Source organism: Coloeus monedula, assembly GCF_965178545.1.
Source record: "Coloeus monedula genome assembly, chromosome: 27".
Lineage (NCBI taxonomy): Eukaryota > Metazoa > Chordata > Aves > Passeriformes > Corvidae > Coloeus > Coloeus monedula.
Window position 1 is genome coordinate 988923 of NC_138807.1, and position 24671 is coordinate 1013593.

The 24671-nt window shown below is 40.6% G+C and overlaps 1 protein-coding gene across 7 annotated transcripts in view; it reads right to left on the minus strand.

Annotated features, from left to right (window-relative positions):
• RANBP3 (RAN binding protein 3) overlaps positions 1–24671 on the minus strand; it is a 55378-nt gene that overhangs the window by 22541 nt on the left and 8166 nt on the right. For 2 of the 7 annotated variants that reach the window (XM_082298029.1, XM_082298028.1), the window contains exons 2-6: positions 18590–18645; positions 10294–10497; positions 4401–4437; positions 4227–4313; positions 1653–1724 (exon numbers count right to left, since the gene is read on the minus strand). In XM_082298029.1, coding sequence (XP_082154155.1) covers positions 1653–1724; positions 4227–4313; positions 4401–4437; positions 10294–10497; positions 18590–18645 — 456 coding nt within the window. The remainder of the gene's footprint in view (positions 1–1652; positions 1725–4226; positions 4314–4400; positions 4438–10293; positions 10498–18589; positions 18646–24671) is intronic. The other 5 variants (XM_082298033.1, XM_082298030.1, XM_082298034.1 and 2 more) reach the window with 3 other exon arrangements.

Sequence of the window (24671 nt, forward strand, 5' to 3'; positions counted from 1 at the left end):
GAAGATGTGAGGAGAACTACATGGCAACACTAAGATCCGTGTGAGGGAGAGGGAGGAGGTGCTCTGGGCATCAGAGCTGAGATTTTTCTACAAAGCTGTGGTGAGGACTATAACACAACAAACTGTTTCCCTGTAATTCATGAAGTGCATGGGGGGATGCAGAGATCCACCTGCAGCCCGTGAGAACAAGTACTCATGCTGGAGTGAACAGATGCTGAAAAGCTGTAATCCAGTGAGGAACTCGAACAGAGAGAGAAGAAGGTAGAGAAAGAGGACCCTTGCCTCCAAACTAAAACAGCTCATCCTTAAAAAACTACACCCCATGAACTAATGAACCACACAAAACAGTTGTAGGAAGACTGTTTGCCTGTGGGAGGGGCTCACATTGCAGCAGGTCAGGTGGGACTGCTACTCATGAAAGTTAAAAACAGGCTGGAAAAGTTCACAGAGAACTGTCTCCCATAGGATGGGCCCAATGACACAGCAGAAAAAAAAAAAAAGAAACTCCTTTCCCTAAGTGAACTGAAGAAAGATTTTTAGAAGGGACAAACTGACTAAAGACCCCATGCTTTGTCTCTCTGCGCTGTCAGTGGGAAAGAGAAAAGGACTGGGAAGAAAAGGTGTTCAAAGGTTTATTTTCGTTCTCATTACCCTTTTTAATTTTAATTCTGTTGGTAACAAATTTTCTTTACACTGTTTAAGTTTTAAACCTGTTTTGCCTTAGAGTGTTTTTCCCCTAATCCTTAACTCATGAAGCCTTCATTTTGTTTTCCCCTCCTCTGCTCAGCTACAGCAGAGGAAAACGAGTGAATAGTTTTCATGGGTGCCTAACTTTTAGCCAGTGTCAAACCCTGACATGATTATCTAACTGCTAATTATCATAAATTAAGTTAAACTTAATTGCCTAATGTTAATTTCTTGTAATACCATTAGCTTTTACTAATGCTTTTGTAGAATGAAGATAAAATAAACTCCTTTGCTTGCATTCACTACAGTTATGGCTTTTAAATACCAAAACCTCAAAAAAAAAAAAAATCTAAAGCTATTAAAAATCTAAAGCTATTAAAAATCGAGTTCCTAAGAACTTACAAAGAATAATTATACTTTTTTCCTTTTAGGGGCTTAAGATCTGTATTCAGAATGAGACAACTCAGCATCTTACAGTCTCACTGTGCTTGGTTATAAGCATAGGATACTGACGTGCACTACACTGATACCAATACAAACGGAACCAGAACTACGGGGACTAACAAAATGAGCAGTTCTGTCAATACAAGGCTCACAGGCCATAGCTGAACACAATCATGACCATACATTATGGTTGTTTTGCTTTCCAGTACAGAAGAACAGTTTTCCAAAGTAGACAAATGAAAATTTCCCATAGGTTTTATTGTGGGGCTAGCAGGAAAGGGTCATACTGCAGTATTCTACCATTACTCCCAACACATTTAACAATTTTGGTAGTATTTTAATTACCTCCAGCAAGGTGAAGTCAAACAACGAAGTAAGTGAGCAAGAGAACAGTTCTAAGATCAGAACCATCATCACTTCCATTCTCACAGATAGGGTATTACTTCTGAAGTATCAGGTACTTTTGATCATGACAAATTAACACCAGTTCAAGAAAAAAGCAGAAAAATCAGGAAGCTCACCTGGTTCTGAGTCAGAATTGCCTGTAGAGGGTTCACAGAAGCTTGATGGCATAAAGACATTGTTCTTTGTTACTGCAGTCAAGGAAAAATTTTTAAAAAGGGAAGTTGTGTACGTTTTTCTTTATTATAAACCTGTTCCCAGACTTCAAACTGAAAATTACTTTCTAGTAATTAGTTTTATTTTGGTTTTATTTCTTCTAAACTAAAACAATATTACAGCCAAAGTAGCAAACAAGTCATTGTCCATAAAATCCCCTCAGTGCATCCTGAAACAGAAAGGAAATCCCCCTCAGTGCCTCCTGAAAAAGAAGAACAATTTCATTTTTTCTGAAGGGAATATATAAATACAGGGTTCCCAATATGAATTGTATCTGAATTAGGAATTAGAAGTGGTGTTAGACTATATAAGAGCGTTCCAAAATGTATAATACCATTTCAAAAGGCCTCTGCAGAGAGAGAGCAGAAAGGTGTGTAATGTCTGCTAAAGAGTAGGAGTGTGATGTGACGGACAGCACTGCCTGCACCAAGAGGCAACTTAGGTTTCAACTGCCCTGCAAAGACAAAACTCCTATAGAAACAGAGGAGAGCACATCAGAGTACTGTCAGATGTCACCTCAGCAGCATAACAGTCATCAAAAGGGAAAATACGTTTGAAAAACCAGGCAAAGGACAGTGATTCTTTCCCACCCTTTGCTGGGACCTAAAGAAGCAAGCAATAGGGAGTTTGGTTGAGGTGCTGTCCAGCAGTTCTAGTACTTTTGGTGTTATACAAAAATCACAACCCAGTTTATGAAATAGGACAATCAGAGAAGGAGACCAATTTCTCCAATAGATCATTTTGCATGAGGAAAAGCATAACAGTATTTATTAGCTCTTTTAGCTTTTATAAGGCTATAGAAAAAGCTTAAGTATGTTGGAAAGAGAAATGAAGCTCATCTCTGAACACCACTGTACTAAAAGATGTAGCATTTGCCTTTTATAATTGTCTTAAGTAGTTTTTCATATTCCCTTCAATTCCACCTTCTCTCTTTTTATTATTGTCTGCCTTAAGCTTAAACATGACACAGTCTTCATATAAGTAAAATTTCCCTATTCTTGAGAGAAACGTAACCCCACCAAAAAAAAAAAAAAAAAAGGTGGAAAAGAAAGATTTTTCTGGAAACCAAAGCCATTGAATGATGTCAACAATATTCAAAGAGTCTCTCACAGAAGTTGCAATTCAAATCAAAGTTGTCACTGCTTGACAACACCACACATCAGAAGAGAACAAAGGCATCAGGGACTAAGTCACCATATCCTGTCAAAATACATTAGCTAAGCAGAGGCTTGAGAAAAGATACTGGTCTCCTGGAACATCCAGTATTTAACCATGAAAGAGTTGAGTAAATTGTTTTCCTCCACTTCTTAACAGATGTTAGCATAGAGATTCTAATCTTCTAAGACAAAGACATTGCAGAATGGAAGTGTTAAAAATTATAGGGAACCTGGGTATACACATGCTATTATTCTAACAGAAAATCTACGGACCAAAACCCTGCATTGGTTATTTTTGTGCATTCCTTTACTAAGAGTGGTTGGCAAGCAGACAGCAGCAATGCTGGTCACTCAATTCACAGGATGGCATCTGGAGACCCACTGAGCTGCACACCAGAAAACTGGGATCTGAAAGAGAAGGGCTTCTTCCCCTGACTAGCACTGGTGCATGAATTTAGAATACTGTGCCTATAAAGTATCAGCAACTACATTTTGGACTTCATAGTCACTTATTTCTTTAAAATCAAAATAACCAGGCTTTCATCATTTATTCACATCTCTACAATGTGTTGCATATGAGAGCAATTTTTTTTTTACTGTTCTCTCCTTCAAGGTTTTTCACCTCCTTTATTTCAACTAAGATGGTAGAAATAAAGTAGCAGTCTCCAAATCTGCCTCAAACACTGACATATCTCAACTAAAATAACCATTGACTGAAGCTAAAACCTTCATATGATCTGTGAGGAGAGAAGGCACAAATCAAGACTGTTCCTGTGGGTGAACAAATATTAAACATGACCGTTCCTGTGCAAGTGAACTGCATGAATTTACCCTAGTGATCTCACTGCCCTGACTGTGCACACACAGAGGCTGTGTGCATTTGTCAAGTGTTTCAGGAATGCACTGAATCCTCTCCATTTTAAAAGAAACGGGAGAAGAGAAAAGGACTAAAACGTGAGCTGAGACTTGAAAATTTTCCCTGGCAGCCGAGTAACTAAGAAAAAGGTAGCACTTATATAAATTTGGAAAGAAGCAACCTGATCACAACAAATCAAGAAGATTTCTGGTTAATTCTGCAATTTAACAGCACAACAGTGAAAGCTGAAACTACAAATATACATAAACTTACAGATAGAAAACATTTTAAAAAACTATCTACCAACTCCTTTGGGCTTCACCAAATTTGTTAACATGAGTACATGGTTGCTGTGGTCTTAATCCAAAGCACAAAACACTGTAATAAGATTGCTTACATGACTGGAAAAAGAATGCCCAGGAAGGAAAACCATCCCTCATATATAATACTGTAGCAACATTTACCTGACTGAGAAGGAGGGAACTGAGTTAAAGATGAAGTTCTCTCACGTTTTACAGGTGGACAGTAGCTTCCATCCTCTCGATCAGATTCTGTAGAAAAAAAACGATTAGGAAAATGTAAAACATCCCAGCAAGACACATGCTCATGGCTTTTAATTTTACAATAAAATCTCTTACCATCTCCATCTTCTGGACTTGATCCATCTGCAGATCTCTGAAATCAGATTACACCGATCAAACAAAGATCACATACTGAACATTTCAGTCTCTTCAGATTGATCCAAATGTTTTAAGCATCAGTTAGGAGATTTTTTTTCTTTACTGTCAATGATACACACTCAGTGCAATAATCTTCTGTGACTTACACGTAAGCATACAGAGTTTCACAGATACTATCAAATACAATTAATTCAAAATATTTCATTTACAAATAGAATTCCTGAAAATTCATATCCCAAGCACTAATATCTTTAGGGACTGTGTAACAATTACTACAGTTACATTTTCTATATACTGAAAATTTGAAAATCACAGTTTTCAAAACTGGTTTGATTTTAAAAATATCATAAAGTTTCAAGCTCAACATAAACATACTCATTGTTTAGGAGTTCATTCCAAAGCACCTTACCTAATTACTCTAAGTGATGCTAGTTCCTTCAACAAAATGATAGCATTGGAGGAATGTTTTTCAAAGTATGCTCTATAAACCAGTACAATAGTATTTTTATTTGAATTAGCAATGGATAGTCCCCTAACATCTTCCACAGTATCAGGAACAAAAAAGGAAGCATCACAGGCTACCAACTATCACAAATATTCAAAAAGTCTTTGAACAAAGGTTTGACATATTTTCTGACAATTTCTATGGTTCTTTCCTCCTACTGCTCTGCCAGTTCCTCAACTAATATAATCTCCCTTGCTCCTTCAAAAAATAACCCCATGACAGAATCCTTTCACTACAGAAGGCGATCAGGGCAGCATCAGCATCTTCATCTCATTACAAAACATCTTAGAATCATCAAATTGCTTAGGCTATCAAAGACCTTTAAGATTGCCAAGGCTAAGAGATCCCTCAGAACTGCCATGCCCAATGCTAGAACATCCACACATCTTACAAATCCCTGCAGGGATGATGGCTCCACCACTGCCATGGGCACCCTGTTCCAGGGCTCCACAACCCTTTTGTGGAACATGCTTTTCCTAATATCCAATCTAAATGTTCAACCATTTCCTCTTGTCCTATCACTTGTTACCTGGAAGAATAGACAGACTCCCATCTTGGCTACACCATCCTTTCAGGTAGCTCCGACATCTACCTAGTCCAGCACCACCCTTTCATCCCACTCCTGTCCCAGGACATGCAGACAGACACCTCCCCTTCACTCAGTCTCACTTCAGAGCTTGGCTGATAAATGGAGGAATGGCAGCTCATGGGCAGAGTCCACCGAAGCCCCAAAGCTCCTTCCCCACCATGATTTGGCCCACTTGGGCACTGAGAGCAGGCAGACACACAAAAGGACTGCATAAGTCTGCACAGGACTGAAATCTGAGGCATACCTTGGGTGTAAGGATACCAAAAAGTGCAAAACTATCTATTTAGCACTGCAATACATTTAGAACCCAGATAATACTGTACTATCAGTACTCCACTAAATGCTAATAAAACCCCACTTACACTGCACTTTACCTATTTAATTACTTTTAAGGGCTTTTCTGTTTTGCTTTATGTTCATAGAAAAGTATAGCTACCTCACTAGCATCCTAGTCGAGTACTTTTGAAATCTTTAGCATTGGGAATAAGAAGCTACTGACAGTTCTGGAACGCAACCCCCTGTTTTCACACACACCTATCAGTCCAGCCATGTTAATACTGCATTTGATGATCCATGGCTCTTCCTACATAATTAGTCAAGTAGTCCATGGTACTACCGGAAGGTGGTCTTACTAGTCACTGCCCTTGCCAACATACACTAGTTTCCCAAAAGATTAGGCTAAAATGGAAAACCATGATATCATGTATTTCAGCAACCAGCACCTGAACTCAGAAAATATTCCATTTTGCACATAAAGTGTTGTCACATATGCAAGCAATTTGTTTCAGCTTTTATCAAAAATCCTGAAAGCAAAAAGAAAATACTTGGTAAAAAATTTGCATGAGTAGAACTGCAGATCTCCGTATGCAAAAATCCTCAAAAATAAACAAGTGATTTTCACCTGAATGTCAAAACCTTAAGATGTTACTAACATATGCTTCATTCTCAATGCTCAAGTAACACAGACAAAAAAAAAAGTCAAACCTATACAGCACAAGCCTCAAATCATCATATCATTGTAATTTCGTAACTGACAAGCACAACTAATGTATACCATCACCATGTTTAGTGGGCAACAGGAATCAATATCCAAAACCAACTCTGTACCCTACTAAGGGCAAAGCAGAACAGAGAATCTGCTCCAAGTTATTTCCATGCTTCCTAGTCCAAGAGTTTTGGGAGATTAAAGCTATGCACCTTTGGACAAATAGGTGCCAGGGTAGATTCTGTGGGGGTGGGGGTACACAGATGTACTGTATTAACATAAGCTTCACTTTTCTATGAAGCCACAGATAATGTAAGTTAGCACTGCAGCCAGAATTGCTTAAGCAGTGCTGCTTCGGAGGAAGCCGGATAGACTAGACAAAAAATAGGGGAATATATGCACAACAAGCCTGACAGACTGGAAAAACAGCAAATTACATTTAGTGACAATGAACAGCAGTCCAGCCTCTCCATTTTACGCTTCTCTTCTCGGCCTACTCAGTCTGTACTTCACAGCAACACAACACCACTTGTGCTTTACACAAGTATCCCACACAATGGAAACAAAAGGCAGGACCATCTCATCCTATAAGAAACCACCAAGGTGATTCAGTTTGTGTCCATTCAGCTCCTTGGACTTAGATGCCGACGAGCCACAAACTAGTAACAGCAAAATCCAACCTAGAATTTTCCCATTTAAGAGCAGAAGCCACTTTTCACTTATTCCCTCTGCCCCCGGCTTTCAGAAATACAGCTAGAGAAAAGTTACAATTATGCATAAATAGAGGCTCCTACAATTATGACACATTTCTAGTTAAGGAAATTACCTTCATAAAGGCTACCAACTGCTTCTTAAAAGTGTAACTCACAGTAATTAACTAAATACAAACACTATTTCCTCACACAGCTGTTACACCAAGCTAAGAGAAGAACTTCAAAACTTCAACAAATTTGTCAGTTTTTGCTTATTCACACTAGTGAGCAGAAACAGGGACAGGAAGGGAGAATTTGGGTAAAGCAGAAAAGGTCAGTGTAATTCAGGGAAAGCTCTAAGAGTACACTTCTAGTGTTCATTGTTGAAAATGCATTTTAAGATGCAAAAAGTCATACAGAAAGGACTCCAGAGCACAGTAATGCAAGTCCGCAGTCCAGACACTCAGCACATTCACAGGCATTATAGAACTGCCATGATTTGTTAAAAAGCTGTTCCAGAACCTCTTAACCAGCAGTCTTGCTGGAATGGCCACATGCTGTGGGAGGCAGGTGTGGGCTAGCTAAGAGGACACGACCATCAGCTCTGCAAGGGGCTGTACCTATGGCCACACTAAATTAATGTAGTATCAAAAATATCTGCCTCTTTGTGTACAAACAAGTAAACAAGAAATATGCAGTGTCTTTTCTTCTGTCTTAATTCCTCTGTCTCCCCAGACCCTGGGAAGACTGCATGAAAACTGCCACTCCAGCAAACCAGTACAAGCACTGTTAAGATGCATCAACCTTCTCTATATTTCAAGGTAAGGGATGGTTTTACTGTAAGACACTGGGATAATTTGAAGAGTGCTTGCCAGTGCATGCCAGTTACACTATGGAGATCTACCAGAATGCCCATACTGAGTACTGTACAATTCTGTACATTTAACTGAACGGAGTAAAGAAGAATGCTGAAACAGCTGTTCTGTACAGCCACTAATTTCTGCATATGATCCCCAACAGCATTTGTGGTTTATAAGTTTCTTTCAGAACTGGGTTAACTGGGGTAAGATTTTCTGCTCTCTAAGAACAAGATGAAGATAACCACTTGCTGCAGTGTTCCTGAAAGTCTGGTTAATACAGTTCTCTAGGACAGTTCTAGTAACACTGCAATTTCAAATGAAAGAAAACTGAGATAAAGTCTGTGATTATGTTCGATAGGAAAGATGTGTGATAATGTCTTTACAAACAATTCGATGGGTGAGGGCACAGATGTTAACATCTTTGAAGGGGGTCTTAATGTCTCTACTGACTTCAAGCAGCAGGTTTGTTACTGTTATGAATGTACAGTGGTATTGGCTTTTTGCATATTACATAATTGTTATGAATATATTGTGATGTTGGTTTTTGCATGTTACTTATTGTTGGGGGGGCTTTGCCTAGGTTCTGTAATGTAATGGTGTAGAATGTCTGTTGTTTGTGTGGTCAGTTTGGGAAGGATGAGGGGGGATCTTCACACTCCTGGAGAATCTTATCAGAAGAAAAACCCAAAACCAGACGGAATGGAGCCAAGGAGGAAGATAAGGCTGATGGGATGATACTTAGCAACTCCAAAGAATGAATGAATTATGCACGATGGTGATGAATATGAAATAAGTGATGTACTTTCAAAGACAATCTTTTGGATGTAGAGGTGTGCCTTTGGATCTCTGCCAAAGCACCCAGCCGTAATACCCTTTTTGCTGTTGTCTCCTAATTGTCCCTTTTATTAAGCTTTCCTTAAAATTTTACTAAGAGTGAACCTCGTTTTTCACATTACAGAGCCCAGGGAGCTCGGCTCCTGAAACAGACAAGTGGGTCTGCACAGACCTGAACTTCTGAGCTTTGCGATAAAATGCCAGCTTCAAGGGGGACTGTGGTGGGCGGTTCGGGAAGGCTGCACCTTCCTGGTACCTCAGCCAACAGGGAAAGGAAGAGGGCAACCTGCGGCCGGGAGTGCAGGATAAAAGGAGGCTGCGCCCTCCGAGACCTGGAGAGAGAAAACCCCGCGGGCGTGTGCCCCAGGGCACTCTCTCCCTTTATTCCAATAAAGTTGCAGGGCTCCTCTGTCTCTTTTATGGACACTGATTTTCCACACATGTTTACTAGCTATATTTTAAAATACTAACCTTTGAAAATTTTAACCTTCAGAAAAGAAACTGAAACAGAAAGGTTTCTGCAGGTAATCAAGCAACAGTCTGAACACTGAGAGGTACTTAACCTACAGCTATTTGCACCTTGTCATGACAATCTTGGACAAAAAAAACCCAAACCAACCAGTGGACGAAAAGGGTGCAGGTATTGGGTGAAGGAGCCTTAACAGACAAAGATCTAGCAAAGAGCACTTGCCTAGGGTGTGATGCCAGAGTGAACAGTGACACTCACCTGCACCAAGAAAACACGGTCACCAACAAGAAAGACTAGGAACACTTAAAATTGCTCTGAAAGACTGTATGGTAGCAGTCATTTAGTCATCCAATCTTTCAGAGAAGATTTTGCTACATCACCAGTAGAAAAATAAAGTTATGAGCACTGATAGCTTTTCCACAAGGTACTGATTTCCTCCCCACTCAAAACACCCAAATTCAAAACTCTGCTCTGATGCTTGGTGCCTTTAAGCTGTTAAATACCTTACAGGTTGGCATGACGTATCCAGTGGAAACAGTATTAGCTGCTCGCTTTGTCAAGCTGCAGCATTATGGCCCAGACAGGGAACAAAGAGTTCTCCTCTAACTGCTTGAAGCAAATGCCTCAAATATAGACCTGCTTTCTCACTCATTCAGAAGTGCTCTTACCCTTAGCATACACACAGTTTACACCCTAAATTTTAAAATAGTTGAGGTGTCTTCTACAGTTACGCTATACTAGGGAGACTCACAAATTCCATTTCTTCTAATTGGAACGAGGGTTCCACTTGAGATCAAAGAACCAGAGAGACCGTGATTTGCACTTCCTACAGTGAACAGAATGGATTCTACCTAGTGGAAGGGACTTTTTCCTCTAATCCCCTCAGCAGCAGAAGTACGTGGTAGGTTGACACTTACCCCTGCCAGTTCCTGTTGAATAGGAGCAAGCTGGGCTTCAGAAGCAGGACTCAGGGTAGCACTGACTGAGGCCACAGCAGGAGCAGGGTACTCAGAGTCGCACTCACCAGCTGGTTCTGTGTGACCCAGACCATGGTAGGGGGGCTCAACCTCTCCCTGGGGGTCCTCGCCTGAATCCGACAAAGCTTTTTGCTCTGCAGGGGACTGTGAGCAGAAAAGACAACGTCCCTTCAATGCAAGGCTGCAACATGAGAGATCGGTCGTCCTAGTGAGAGGATCTGCTAATCCATTTTTAAATTTCACTGTTTTCACTGTATGGCAGAAGGAGCTGCTTGTCGCTGAGACACCAATTAAAATACATAGAAACTGTGGAACAGAACCTGCTGACAGAATCAGCTTCCCCTCCCTGCAAAAAGCCTCAGCTGGAGCAAATGCACTCTTTCGAAAGTTACCAAAATCATCTGTGTCCCCAGCAAAGAGGATTTTGCCAGCTACAGGCTTGGTGGGGTTTAACCTCTCCCCTCTCAAGGACTGAAGGACAGCTGACAGCTTTTACCCGCAGATTCAGACAAATAAATTAGACAATTACTGTAAATAAGTGTCCTTCACTGCCTCTTCAGCCCACATTTGAGGGAGGTGTGATTGGTTATAAAATTCTCACAGAAATTAATTATTTTAACATTCACACAGGACACAGGATCCTTTCATATTCACATGACGGTGAATTACCTGAGAAAAAACACCAATGCTTTTTTTCATAAATTAACAAGTTTCAATCTGTTTCAAGGAGGGAGGTAACAGGATAACTAGTGCACCCTAATGGGATTTGGTATTTGCTGAACTTTTGCCATAAAGTTTTCATTCCTTCACATCATTTAATGCTGCACATCCCTGCTTGTACAACAAAAGTTAAGCATTATCATATTCTGCACATGTCTAAAGAATGAAAAAGTTAAAAAGGCTTTGAGCACCAACAACTGTATTGTGATGAAGGACTACGTTATAGTCCATGGATAACATGCAGGCCAAGGATGTGCTCTCACTTGCAATCGGTGGGCTGAGCTTCCCTGCATCTCATGCTGAAGTATCTGAAGAATCAAGCAGTAAGGAGAAGATGGCACTCAAAAGCACACAACCCTGGCTTGCTCCCAGAAAACACTTGGTAGAAAAAAAAGAGAGACTAAAAATGCTCATCATTGCCCAGGTCCACGCAAGAAAGTAAGCAAAAGCCTCAAAAATAAACAGCAGCACTTAACATCTTAAGAGCCTCAAGTTCTTCATGTAAGAGTTGTCCTGTCCTCACAACAGAAACAATTATTAAAAGCCAGCAATACATGAAATTTTATCATGCAAAAATTTACTATAATTAAAGCTCAAAATAGTCAAAATATATTTACTGGAGATAACACTATGGATGTCAGGTAAAAGTTCAGGATGCTGGGTTTCTGTACTGTCAAAGTTATCTGGTTTTAATATTTAGTTGTTAATAACAGACCCAAGCGCTAACTTAAAATCCCACAGAATGAGAAGAGTTATAGAAACATTTTGTCACCAAACATTTAATAAAATCTAGCAGTCTAGCAACCTATCCTTACCTTTTCGTCTGGGGAGAACAGAAGGAAAAGGCTACTTGGAGCTGGCCGTAGCACTTACAATATATGTAAAAAACAAAAAAGAGCCTTACCAGAAATTTACACTGACTTCTAGGTACAGTTCAAAAAGTTGCTAATAATGAAGAGGAGGCAAGAATACTCAATACACACTTGTACTAAACACAAGTGGAAATGACAACATATTTTGCAAGTAATTTATATCGACACAGTTTAGAACATATTAAAGTAGGCTAAGTAAACATCCAACAGATTTTAAAAACTCCTGTAATACTTGAAATACTTGGTGTCAAGCATTTCAAAAAGTGGAAATAAGCATAAATCTGATTTCTATCCTAAGCAAGACTGGAATATCTGCTTTAAGACCCACAAAAGAAACAAACAAAAAATAATTATTGCAAATCACCACTTCCATGAAGAAAAATCTGAATCCAAGATAAGAATTTCATGGCCAATATATAAATACATTAAAAATATAAAATTATATTAGAAAAAAAATCTTAAATCAAAAACTACTGCAAGTTTCAGAATTTTGTGAATAGTATGTGGTTTAAGTCATGGAAGACAAGACCAACAAAGGACTCAAGGATTTAGCAAACCAGAACTGCTCCAGGCAGAAGTTTGTACAGCTATTCTCAAAAAAGCATATCCAAAGGAAACTGCGAGCTCTTAAAATTAATTTTAATCCTTAGTCATGCATACTATTGAAAGTGTTTCCTAGTCTCTTAGCTTCATTAATTCTGATCTAAGCTCTTTTTGGAAGTTCTTTGGAGCTGGTAAACAATTCACTCTCTTTCTTTTTGCTGGAATGTTTTGTCTGAGAAATGTGTCCATCCTTGAGCCTCCTTGTCTCTACATAAAACATTCCTTATAAAATACAGTTCTAGGGAGAACTTGACAGAAACCTGTTCCTGTCTCTCAAACACTATGGCAAAGATCAAGGGAGAGATGAATAATGTAAGGAAGCCACCTACACTAATTCACCTTGCTCAGCCAGATCAAATGACATCTATTTTATTAAAACTAAAAATAACACACTCAGACTAAATACATCTAAGTCTATTTGGAGATTTGGCTTCTTCAGCAGTGCAGAAAATAAGGAGAGACATGAAGGAATACTTAAAAGCTAAGACTCACATGATACTACAATCACCAAATAAAGGCAAGGAAATAATAATAAAGACTGGCACAAGCACTCTTGGACCAGCTTTTCCTCCCAATTCTAAGTTGAGCTATTTGCAACTCCTTTCCTCATTTTCCTCACCCTAGCACCCCTATCCAATGGCCTAAAAAGACTACTCTCAGTGTATCTTTTCACGTTTTTTACCTGCTTAGAGCCAAGGACAACTCTTGCTTGTATGCCTAACAGCCTTTGACTTTATCAGCCTCTCTACATTCCTCCAAGCTTTGTCTTGCACAACTGTCTCCAAATACCTTCAGGACTGTTCTTTTACATACAGCAATACATTCACATTTATGAACTCTTAAGCATAAATTTTAACTTTTTAAGTATACTACAGACTTACAACACAGTTCAACTGGGTATTCTAACAAAGCCTCTTGGCAGCCATGCTAACAATGCTGAGCCAGACTGGGAAAGGGAATGGTTTGCCTCTCCATACACAAATTACTTCATTCACAGCTCTCTCTCTGCCACCATCCTAAACCTGTAAGTCGTGGCCACAGCATGAAGAACCTTTTCTAGTCATCCGCCACCCCAAACCACCAAAACCCAAGAATTTCCAAATAACACTGCATCAAAGCAGGACTTCAACTAACCCCTACTTTACATATCATCTAAAAAAATTTTTTTTAAACTCATGATTTTGCTCTCCAGGCTACCTGGGAATGCCATCTTCTGATCACCTACATCACTTTTACAACTCCATACCTATTTTTATAACTCCATAGTTAAGACCATGATGACAGCTAGAACAATTTAACAGCATAACCCCTTATTCACTCCAGAACCTTTGCATTTAGAACCCAGTTACCTCTTAAACTTTTTGTACCACTTCAGTATGGAACATGACCCAAGTATCACATAACTTACCTTCTTTCAGAGTCATTCTTAAAAGATCACCACTAACAATTCACATATGGAAAGCAGTACACTGATCAAAACTAGTTATACAACAAACTAGAAATAAAGTGTTCTTTTCTACAGTCTACCAATACCCCAATCCAGGCTGGTGGAAGGAAGAGGACAAGGTGCAAGCTACATCATAAACAGTGGCGTTTTCAAGTGCAAAAATTTTTAAATCCGAGTGGAGAATCTACCTTTTCCTATACCTGTTACTAGGGAAGTCATAGTGATCCTACATGATGACAATCAGTAACAACCAGATTATCAAAGTCCACACTTGCAGAACAAATGACACTACTTAAAAAATATTTTTGGACAAAGTGTTTCTTTACACTGCTACTGATTAATTTTTTTTGAGGTAATATACCTGCTTAAAAATGCATCAATCCAAAAACGACAATACTTTCACCTCAGAAATGTATGTTGAAAGTTAACATCAGAAAATTACAAGTAACCTGTGTCCAGAAACTTGCCATGAAATGTTTTTTTATGGCAGAAGCTAAAGTCAGTTTCAGAGCAGAAACACAAGTCAAACAAGTGTCTAATATTAAGCACATATATAAGTTGTATCTATCAATTTAAATATTTAATTTTAAAAGTGCTATGAAAAGCACAGCTTAGCTCATAAATAAGTTATTTGGATAGATAATGGAGTAACAGAAATACTCTATGCCTAACATAGCAAGGTTCAGACTTTGTATTACTTTCAGATCTCATCAGTTTGAGTCTTAAGCTGATGCAATTTTCCAACTGGTGTTAGCACTAGAAACTCTGCTTGTTAGAAAAATGAACAGCAGCACTACTATTCAGATATTTGCAAGACTATATTTCACACATTGTAAAAATAGTTCTCAAAGAGTTAAGGAGACATGAAAATCATGAAAATGCAGACTCGCTCAAATTTAGTAATGGCCAACTTGACATCCACTATTAATTGACATCTAAATTGAAAACAAGGACAGACTTATCCTGTCTTTAACTGCAAAACAAAACAACTCAAACCTCCTTACTGAAAGTAAAATTAAGAGGCAGCATTATGAACACCATGCACTTTTTGTCCCCTCTAAATAAACATGTCAAACTGCAAGTTCTGATGTTTTATTCAAGTGTATATACATCCTTAGCTGGAAGATGCAGTTAAAAAATTAGTTTCCAGACTAGTATGAACTTTGTCCTGGAACATGCTGAATATTTTCCAATTTCTAGTGGAGAAAAAGATCATAGAACCATAGAATTGTTTAGGTTGGAAAACTCCTCCAAGATCAGAGTCCAGCCATTCCCCCAGCACTGCCAAGTCCACCACTAACCCATGTCCCCAAGTGCCACATCCACCCAAGCTTTTAAATCCCTGCAGGGATGGGGACTCCACCACTGTCCTGGACAGCTGTGCCAGGGCTAGACAGTCCTTTCAGAGACTGCGAAGAAATTCCCAGTATCCAACCTAAACCACCCCAGCACAACTTGAGGTCATTTCCTCTCCTCCTATCCCTTGTTCCCTGGTAGCAGAGCCTGACCCCCACCTGGCTCCACTTTCCTGTCAGGGAGTTGTAGAGGGTGAGAAGGTCTCTCTGTGCCTCCTTTTCTCCAGGCTGAGCCCCGCCAGCTCCCTCAGCTGCTCCTCATCAGATTTGTGCTCCAGACCCTTCCCCAGCTCTGTTCCTTCCACTGGACATGCTACAGCCCTTCAATGACTTACTTGTCATGAGGGGCCTAAAATTGAACCCAGGATGTGAAATGCCTCACCAGTGCCCAGCACAGGGGGACAGTCACTGCCCTGGTCCTGCTGGCCACACTATGGCTGCTACAGGCCAGGTGCCATTGGCCTTTTTGGCCACCTGGGCTCATGTTCAGCTGCTGTTGATCAGCACCACCAGGTCCTCCTCCACCGGGCAGCTTTCCAGCCACTCTGCCCCAAGCCTCAAGTGTTTCATGGTGTTGGTATGACCCACATGTCTGACACCTTCCAAGCACAAACTTAAGTCAAGATTTCTGGGAAAAGAATATTGTTTAACTTAATAGTAGACACTGGTAGTTCCAGAGAAGTCAGTAAGACCGCTGAATTGTAATCAACCCAGCTGTAATACTGAGATGATCTGTAGATGCTGCAGTGAAATAATTCTGGTCAGGATGTTCAGGTTCATGTGGAAAAACACTAGGCACACATATAAACAACCATCACAGACAGTTAACTGAATACACAATGCAATGCATTTTCTCCCCCTCAGCTTACTGTCAGACTGCTGTGTCAGCACTTAAAAGCCTCCACTAACACTTTTGCTTGCAGAAGAAAGTGACTTGACTAGACATTTTGCTAAATTAAAATAGTCATTTACATAGAGAAATTACGTATTCAAGTAGTGTGTTGTTTAACAACTATTTTGAAGTTACTTTTGCATTTTCTTCAAAACACTGCTCTAGGAAAAACTCCTCTGTTTACAGGATTTCCTTGCTAACTTTAATAAGGATAGCCTTTTGTGGTTGGCAATGCACTTAACCAGGCACCTTTTACAGAAACAGTAACAGGGTTAACTCTTATCGGGAATATTTAACTATTAAGTCTTTCGGAAAATACGAGGCACTTTTCCTTACTTAAGTTTATTAAAGCTGGCCTGAATGCTAGGTTCTGATATATACAGTGTAGATTAAGTGGCTGTTACTTTTGGCTCACAGCACCATGTTCTGACTATACTACCATTGTATCTATACTACAAAAAACACCTACTGGCATGAGCAACAAGCTCCTTATTTAATCAAACTGCAAGAAGCACAGCACTGATGCTTCTACAAGTCCTTCTCTGCAGTGTCAAATACAGCACAATAAAAACTACTAAAATTACTAATCACTCCCCCTTCCCCTTTAAAAAAATCCTAATACACGTAATACATAGTGTAGCATAAGCATTTATGTCTGTTACTACTTCGAAAATCGGCAACTAACTGACAGATGCTACTATCAGACTCTCCGATCTGTTTCAAGGAACAAGCCCTATTCCCCAGCCAAGCCAGACTTATTTTAAGCCCAAAGCAACAGTGGCTAGCCCCCTCAACAGCACCAACACCACTTGGCATTTAGATCAATTTATAACTTATCTCTAACTCCTGTGGCCTTCAAGATGCTCGGGAACCCACTGACCCTCCACCCAACAAAGCCAGACTTTCATCTGTGCCCAGGCAGAGGCTGTCTGGAATACAGCTCCCTGTTCAGCACCACCTCAGCATCCTCAGAGGCAGCTGGGAAGACTAAATCACAGATCTCCCTCCCTGGATCCTCTCTACCAGCCCCAAAATACATTATGCCTTTAATTAACATGTTTTTAAAAATATTTTGTTGAGACCTATCAGAGCGCAACAGATCTGTCTCACAGCCCTATGCAGGAGCTTGCACAGCCTAATGCTGAAGACATGGAGTGTGCAGGCTGCTGGAGGGATGCAGAAGCAAAGGTACAACATGAAGGAACTTGAGAATACAAGAACTGCTATCTCGGCATGTAAGGATCAGGCCACCAAAAAAGGACACAGGACCATGTCACTCTGCTGGGATTGCACACTGCTATGATCACCACAGCCAGGCTAAAGGACACCTGTGGAGAACACTCACCATGATGCAATTCAGAAAGGACTTCAGAACAGTCTAAGCAACAGTGGGTGACTGGGAGCTGTTTCCTAAAAGGCAACGTGATCATAATTGGTAGTGCAAGCACTATCACTCCCGTCATTCCAAGGTATATGTAAACAGCCACTGCAAAAAATGTAATTTAAAGAATGTCTTGAAAGTACTTACTCTCCAGCAGATTTAATTTGATTCGCTAATATTAGGAGGACAGCAGACTTAAAGCCTTTCCAAGCTGAGAAAAGATTTCAAGCTCCTGCTGAGGAATATGCCTACTGAACCTGTGAGAAAACTTGAGTCTGGAACTTGTTCCAAACCAGAGAAAAGCTATCAACTGAAAAGTGGTTCAGTATTTCAATTCAAACATTTCTGACCCCACAGGTAACAAAACAATCCAGTGATCCAACAGAAAGTGTTATCATACACTTCTTACTTCCCACCATCTTCAACAGAAACAAGAATACCCTTGATTCTATTTCCCCATAAATCTTAACAGCTTTTACTATTAACCAGACAGAATTAAATACCATAGTATATGGAGATGAGGGAACAGAATTACTATTTCCCAAGGAAACTAGACACTTACTAACCAAAGATATGAGAGACATTTAAATACACTGAGGTGAAAAGCAATAATCTAGACCAGTTTTCTTTGCTTTATCTTAACCCTATTATCAGAAAAAGAAATTTTGTAGCTTTGTCATGCAACTCAAGTGCCAGCACTCCTCTGCCACACGTTCAAGATACACCTTCACAACACTTTTTCTCCCATATTGGTCCATCTTCTGTCTGAAGAGCTACCTGTATTGTGAAACTATCATACATCTTCCCACTTTTAGCCCTTCAGTACCTGGCTGCTTTATGCCCATTAATGATGTTAATGCTCTACTAGCCATCTTCAAGACAATACAGACAAAGGGCTGATCACCACGGAAGGAAGGAGTCATGGCTAAGAACAGAACAGAACAAGAAGTATCAACATCTCCTTACCTTCTGTGCTTTATCCTTCTGAAATACAAAGACAGGTGGAGCAATGGCAGGTTTTTCTGTAAAAAGAGAAATCATTGGGGTTTTTTCCAACCACATTCATACTGACTATTATGAAAATGTTATCTTCTATGATGCTTTTACCAACAATGAATCCCTAAGCTGGTTAAATCTCAGTTACACATATTGTTTCTACCAGTTCCTGGTAACACATGTTTCTAAGGACTTGATCTCCAAAAGTAAAAACGAGTGTTTTAAGGTGAATAACACAACTAGTATCTGAAAGCTATTTGTGTTTCTCCTCCAGATCACTTTCAAGCTAGTACCATACTTTGGTACATCAGACAGAAAAGACCCTTTGCTGCAGCAGTTCACTAGCTGAACAGATGCTTTTCCTTCCCCATTGTCACGCATTAATAAAAAGGGAGTTTGCTCTACACTCCCACATACCCCTTACTTAAAGGTCACCTAATACTGACATTTGATTACGCTTGTATTTCATTATCATTGAAAATTTTAGGAAGGTCCTAAATCATTATTTGCAGGTCTAAAATTCAAACCGCGTATTTCACACGTATTACAGAAGAACCAGTCTTCTCTGCATAATTTAAGAGCACATGTGCTTTCATCTTAAAGCTCTGAATCAACTATTAGCAAGATGCTATTTTCTAAATAAGCACATCAGCATCTAGTCTACAAGAACAGAGTTAATGTCTAGAATTAATGTATGTTTCCATTGTCCTTCGAGATTTCACAACTACCTCAGTGTCCTGAATAACAAAAGTATACACACACAGGGGGAGTGTGTGTGATAAAGCAGAGGTGAGAATTCCTGAGAGTTCAACAAACTGACGCACCTTGTCTGTGAGTTATATTTGAAGAGAAGCTGCATGCACACTATGCAGTCGGCAGCCCTCCTGTATCTTTGTAGGGCTAAAGATGAGTACGATATTTCAGTCTTTCAGTCTGGAAAACGGGATTTAGGGAGAGCTAGATTTGCAAAGAAATTAGCCAAAAAGTTCCACCTTTGCAATTATCCAGTCTTATAAACAAGTCTAGACATTTAAGAAAATTAAAAATTTTAAAGCTTTCACAACTTGAGAGGCTACCATTAAAAAAAAAATTAAAGCCATCAGGAAGAATTACCTTGCACCTAAAAAAAGAACAGTATCACAAAATCCTCCATAAATCAGCTGCAGCATCAGTAAAGTACTTGGATCACCATATAAGGAAAAAGGGATTAAACTGTCCATTTGGGACCTGCTAGTGTTAGATCAGTTTGGCTGAAAAAGTGAAACTTTAGTTGACATACACAAAATTATGAAAATTATTACAAGAACTGTGCAATTAATTGTGAGGGTGGAAGAGCCTCTTTCTACTTTTCTGAGGATTTAACTCAAAGGGATAACCCAGCAAAACCAAAAAACACTGCAAGACTGATCTTGCAAGACCGGCATAATTTGTTCTATGAAAGGTAAAATTAATCAAGAAATTAAGCTACTTATGACATCATTTTGCCTGCTCTTTTTTCCCCTTTATTTTTTAAGTTTATCTATCCATCAAATCTGAATCTTAAAAATGCTTATTAATAAGAGCAATGCAGACAATCCATTTCAAAAGTGAAAACAATACAGACCCTTAAATGTGATACCTGTCCCAAAAAACAGAGTGTGTTGAAACAAGCCAGGGATCCCTTTTCATTCCCTTGGCCTCAGCACAACCTGCCTGTGGGAGGCTTCACTTAAGCAATGGCCAAGCTTTTAACCCTTGACTTCAAGGCGACAGTTATTTCTTAATACCATGTATACTTTAATGCTCATTAGTGCTACAGCTACAGCAGCAAGTAGCATGCTCTCTGCCAAACCAGTCAATATGGAGATCTACCAGAATGTGGGACTTGATTGTGTCACACACACCTTACAAGACTCCTGCACCAAATTCCACAAACACCAAGAAGAACCAAACAAAAAAACCTACTTGTCTATCTACTCCATAATAAAGGACTGAAGTACTGAGAGAGAAGAAAGCAAAGAAAAACAGATCCAACAACAATGCAGAGTGCAGAGAAAGCATGGGACAGCTGAAGGAAAGATGGAATGGGTAGCCAGAGAAGGTGATGCAAAGTAACACAACAAAATAGGAGATGGAGTCCAGTGATTGAAAACTAAGCACTCAGGAAAAAAGAAGACAGCTGCCGGGAACAGCAGAAAGCCCCCAGGAAAAAAATTAATTAGATGAAAGAACAAGGAACAAAAGAAAGTGAAAAAACCCCAACTATTTGAGATTGTGTCCAGATATGACAAATGAAAATGGCAAAAGGATCTAATAAAGCAAATTATGGCCAGGCCTGTTAGTCAACCTGAAAAAGGGAACACTTGTGCAACATTTGATAGCCTTTGTCCACCGAAGGAACACAGTCCTCCAGTATTCAAGGTCCAAGAATCTCACTACTGCTCTTGTTGACTGTAAGACCAACTGACAGGGTCAGGAATGACAATGAGACAACAGGCACTCACAGCTACAACTGTGCCAGAGCTTACTCAGGAACAGACACAGGGAACACTTGTTCACTGTGTCCTTTCTGAAGTCTGCAACAAGACCACAATGCTGGAAACACCTCCCTAATTCTACCCCAAGGCAAGAAGGGATCACTGGACTGCTTAATCTGACCACCTTCATTAAATACTGCATATTTTTCTAAGCCTTATTTAAATTTTAGGTAAACGTTTTCATTGAAGACATCAAAAGCAAAGTATTACTGCCTTCAATCATCCATTTCCACACTTGGTAAAAAATTCTAGTGTCAAGTTTCCCATTCAAATGTCCAGCTTTTGGTTCCCATTTCTAGTGATGTTTTTAAATGCATTTATGTAGAGCTCTCTAGCACTTAATGTTTTTCGTACACTTACACATACCATATTTCCTTATCAAATGAAGAACCCTCATACCAGCTTTTATTTTTGAAAATCAAAAATGTAGATGTTAGGTAGTTCTTCAGTTTTTCCAGTCAAGTGCTGCTCCAAAACAAGAATTACACTGTTATTTGTACTAGCCAAACTCTGGGCCACACGGTCACGTTCTCAAGCATGCTTTTGTTCCACCAGGCTGTCTGAAGGATGACCTACGATAAAATGGATCTGCCAGGTCCACAAAGCTGTCAGCAACTTAAAAAGAAAATAAAGCATGATAGATGAAGGAAAACCCCATAACCTTCAAACTTCAGGGAGAATGCATGTAAGAGAACATGAGATCTCCTTCACCAAGAGAGGAGCAGTCAGAGCACATAGTTCTTAAAAACTGAGGAATAGACGACTTGTTTTTTTGTTCAGAGAATGTCAGGGTCCCTCCCCCCGCCGTGTAGCCCTGGGAGAGGGGCCCTGGGGGGAGGCATGGGGTTTCCCTGGCCCTGGTCAGCCTCGTTCCCCATTGGTTGGTGTTTCCCTGCATGGGCAGGGACCCTCGGGTCCCGTGATTGCCGCAGTTCCTCGGCAGATCCCGGCCATGCGGCTGGGGAAATTAAACATCTCTGAAACATCTATCAAGAATCTGTCCATATATATTTCTTTCTACAGGCCTCCTTGTTTGATACATCGTGTTGCAGAATCCCCACTGTAACAAATGGTGGAGAATTGCGAGCAGAACGATCCCCGATCCCTAAGGACAGCGACTGATTTGTAATTAAATTCTAGAAACCGTGGATTCCTCTTCTTTGTTTTGTTTTGCTATTCCATATCTAAACTATGGAGGAACCGTGGAAAGACTCTTGGCTCTCAGAGCCACATATGGACATTTATCTTAAACTTGAAAAGATTCTTGAACAACGATTTGTAAATTTTAGCTTAATTCAAGCTCAGAAAGAACTGAAACATTTCCTGGCATGGTTGTTTAAGAACTTTTTCTATGTTTCTTGGGATTTAATTCTTACCAAAGACTTTTGGAACACCATTTGGACACAGTTTATTTCTGAGTCAAAATATATGCCGATGGAAGAGTATTTTCGTGAATATTATTTAATTACCGAGACTGTTGAGCAATGTCAGCTGTGTCTTGGCGAAGGGAAGCCTGGCGCAGGGACCGTGCGGCCCAGGCCACGTGCACCGAGTGCTCTGCGAGCAGCAGCGAGGCAGTTCCCGCGTGCGGGCGGAGCCAAGCGAGCCGCAGTGTCGGCGGCGGAGCGAGGCGCGGTGGGACCCGGCGGTGCCCGCCCGGCCCCGCGCAGCGCGTGGTGGAGCGAGCCCTGGGAACGCCCGGCCGAGAGGGGCGGCACACGGGCAGCAGCTGGCGGTGGTGCCGGTGGAACGGAGCCGCGCCCGGCCGAGACGCGCGCTGGAGCGGAGCGCGGGGGGGTCATCGCTCGGGGGCCAGGCCGAGACGTGAGTGCAGCGCCTGGCATTGGCAGCGAAGCTGCGACCAGAGGAGGCGACGCACGGAGAACTGAGCGGCGCGGCCCGGCCCGGCTCGCGCAGCCCCGAACGCGACCCCGGGAAGAGCGCGCAGGCACCAGCAGCCCCGACAATTCCAACACAGGAGCGACCGAAAGCGAAAGAGAAAGCAAAAACACAGTGAGACAGAAAACAGCAGCCACTTGGAAAAAGGGAAAAATCACCGTAGCTACGATTTTAAGCATAGTAAAATGGTATAACGTTAAACAAAATCATGGTTTTATAACAAGGTGTGACAACCAGCAAGACATATTCGTTTATAGAACTGCTATTAAAAAGAATAACCCTGAAAAATGCATCCCAAGCTTGGGAGATGGAGAGGTGGTGCAATTCAAAATTATACAAGGTAGAAGAGGGTTACAAGCATCGCAGGTCACTGGGCCTGATGGTGTTCCTGTAAAAGGCAGTATATATGCTAAAAATCGTAGTCATGTTAGACAATATCTCCATTGTAAGCCCCCCCTACAGTCTCCCTTTCCTAATCCCACCCTTCCCTTTTACCCTGTATCCTACTACCCCCAGTGTATTCCCAATCCTTTTTTCCACCCATGGTTTCCCTCACAAAACCATGCCTTTGCCAATTGTTTCCCCAAAAAATCCCTTTCCAATGCCGAGTGGGGGATGAAAAGGGGGAGGGAAGAAATTAAACTCTCTCCTACCTCAGTTTCCCCACAAAGCATGCCCAGATAGTCACGTCTCCCTTCTGTCAGCCTTAAGATGTTCCAGAGAATCTGTTTGGACATTCAAAGACTCAGGAGGGTGGTTTGTTTCGTTTTGAACTTGTCCTTGTTGTTTTCAATGTTAAGTTTTAAATCTCTTTTTGTTAAAAATAAACGGGTGAAATGTCAGGGTCCCTCCCCCTGCCGTGGAGCCCTGGGAGAGGGGCCCTGGGGGGAGGCACGAGGTTTCCCTGGCCCTGGTCAGCCTCGTTCCCCATTGGTTGTTCTGTGTTCCCCTGCATGGGCAGGGACCCTCGGGTCCCGTGATTGCCGCAGTTCCTCGGCAGAGCCCCGGCCATGCGGCTGGGAAATTAAACATCTCTGAAACATCTATCAAGAATCTGTCCATATATATATATATTTCTTTTCCACAGGCCTCCTTGTTTGATACATCGTGTTAAAGTACCACCACTGTAACAAGAGAAGCAGACAGAAACATGGCAAAACAAAGAGCTGGAGAAAACAAATGTCAATTTTCTAACCAAGTCAGTCTTGATGAAGGTGCTCAGATAAAGCCCAAGCATGTAAGAAGGAAAGCAAAACTTCAGTAATTAGCATCAGAGACAGTACCTCTCCAGTCTCAAGATCTGGAACTCATACAAACCTGAATGGTTTAAGGCTGTCAAATCAAATTGAATCCACAACTGAAAACCAACTGAATCCACAGAACTCCTTCCTGCAGTTTATTCACATTACAGGTATTTCAACCTGCATGAATAACTACAAAAACCTCCAGAGCTGGCTTTCACAGGCTAAATTTCTTTAACATATTTTGCCATCAAGTCATTAGCTATCGATAAATCCCTATGTGCTGTCAGAAAAACATGTACTAATAAATCTGCTGAGCTTCCTTCACAAGCTGGAAATCAGAATGCAGAAACAGAAAATACTACCTCAATAGCTCATGCAGAGATACCATCTTCA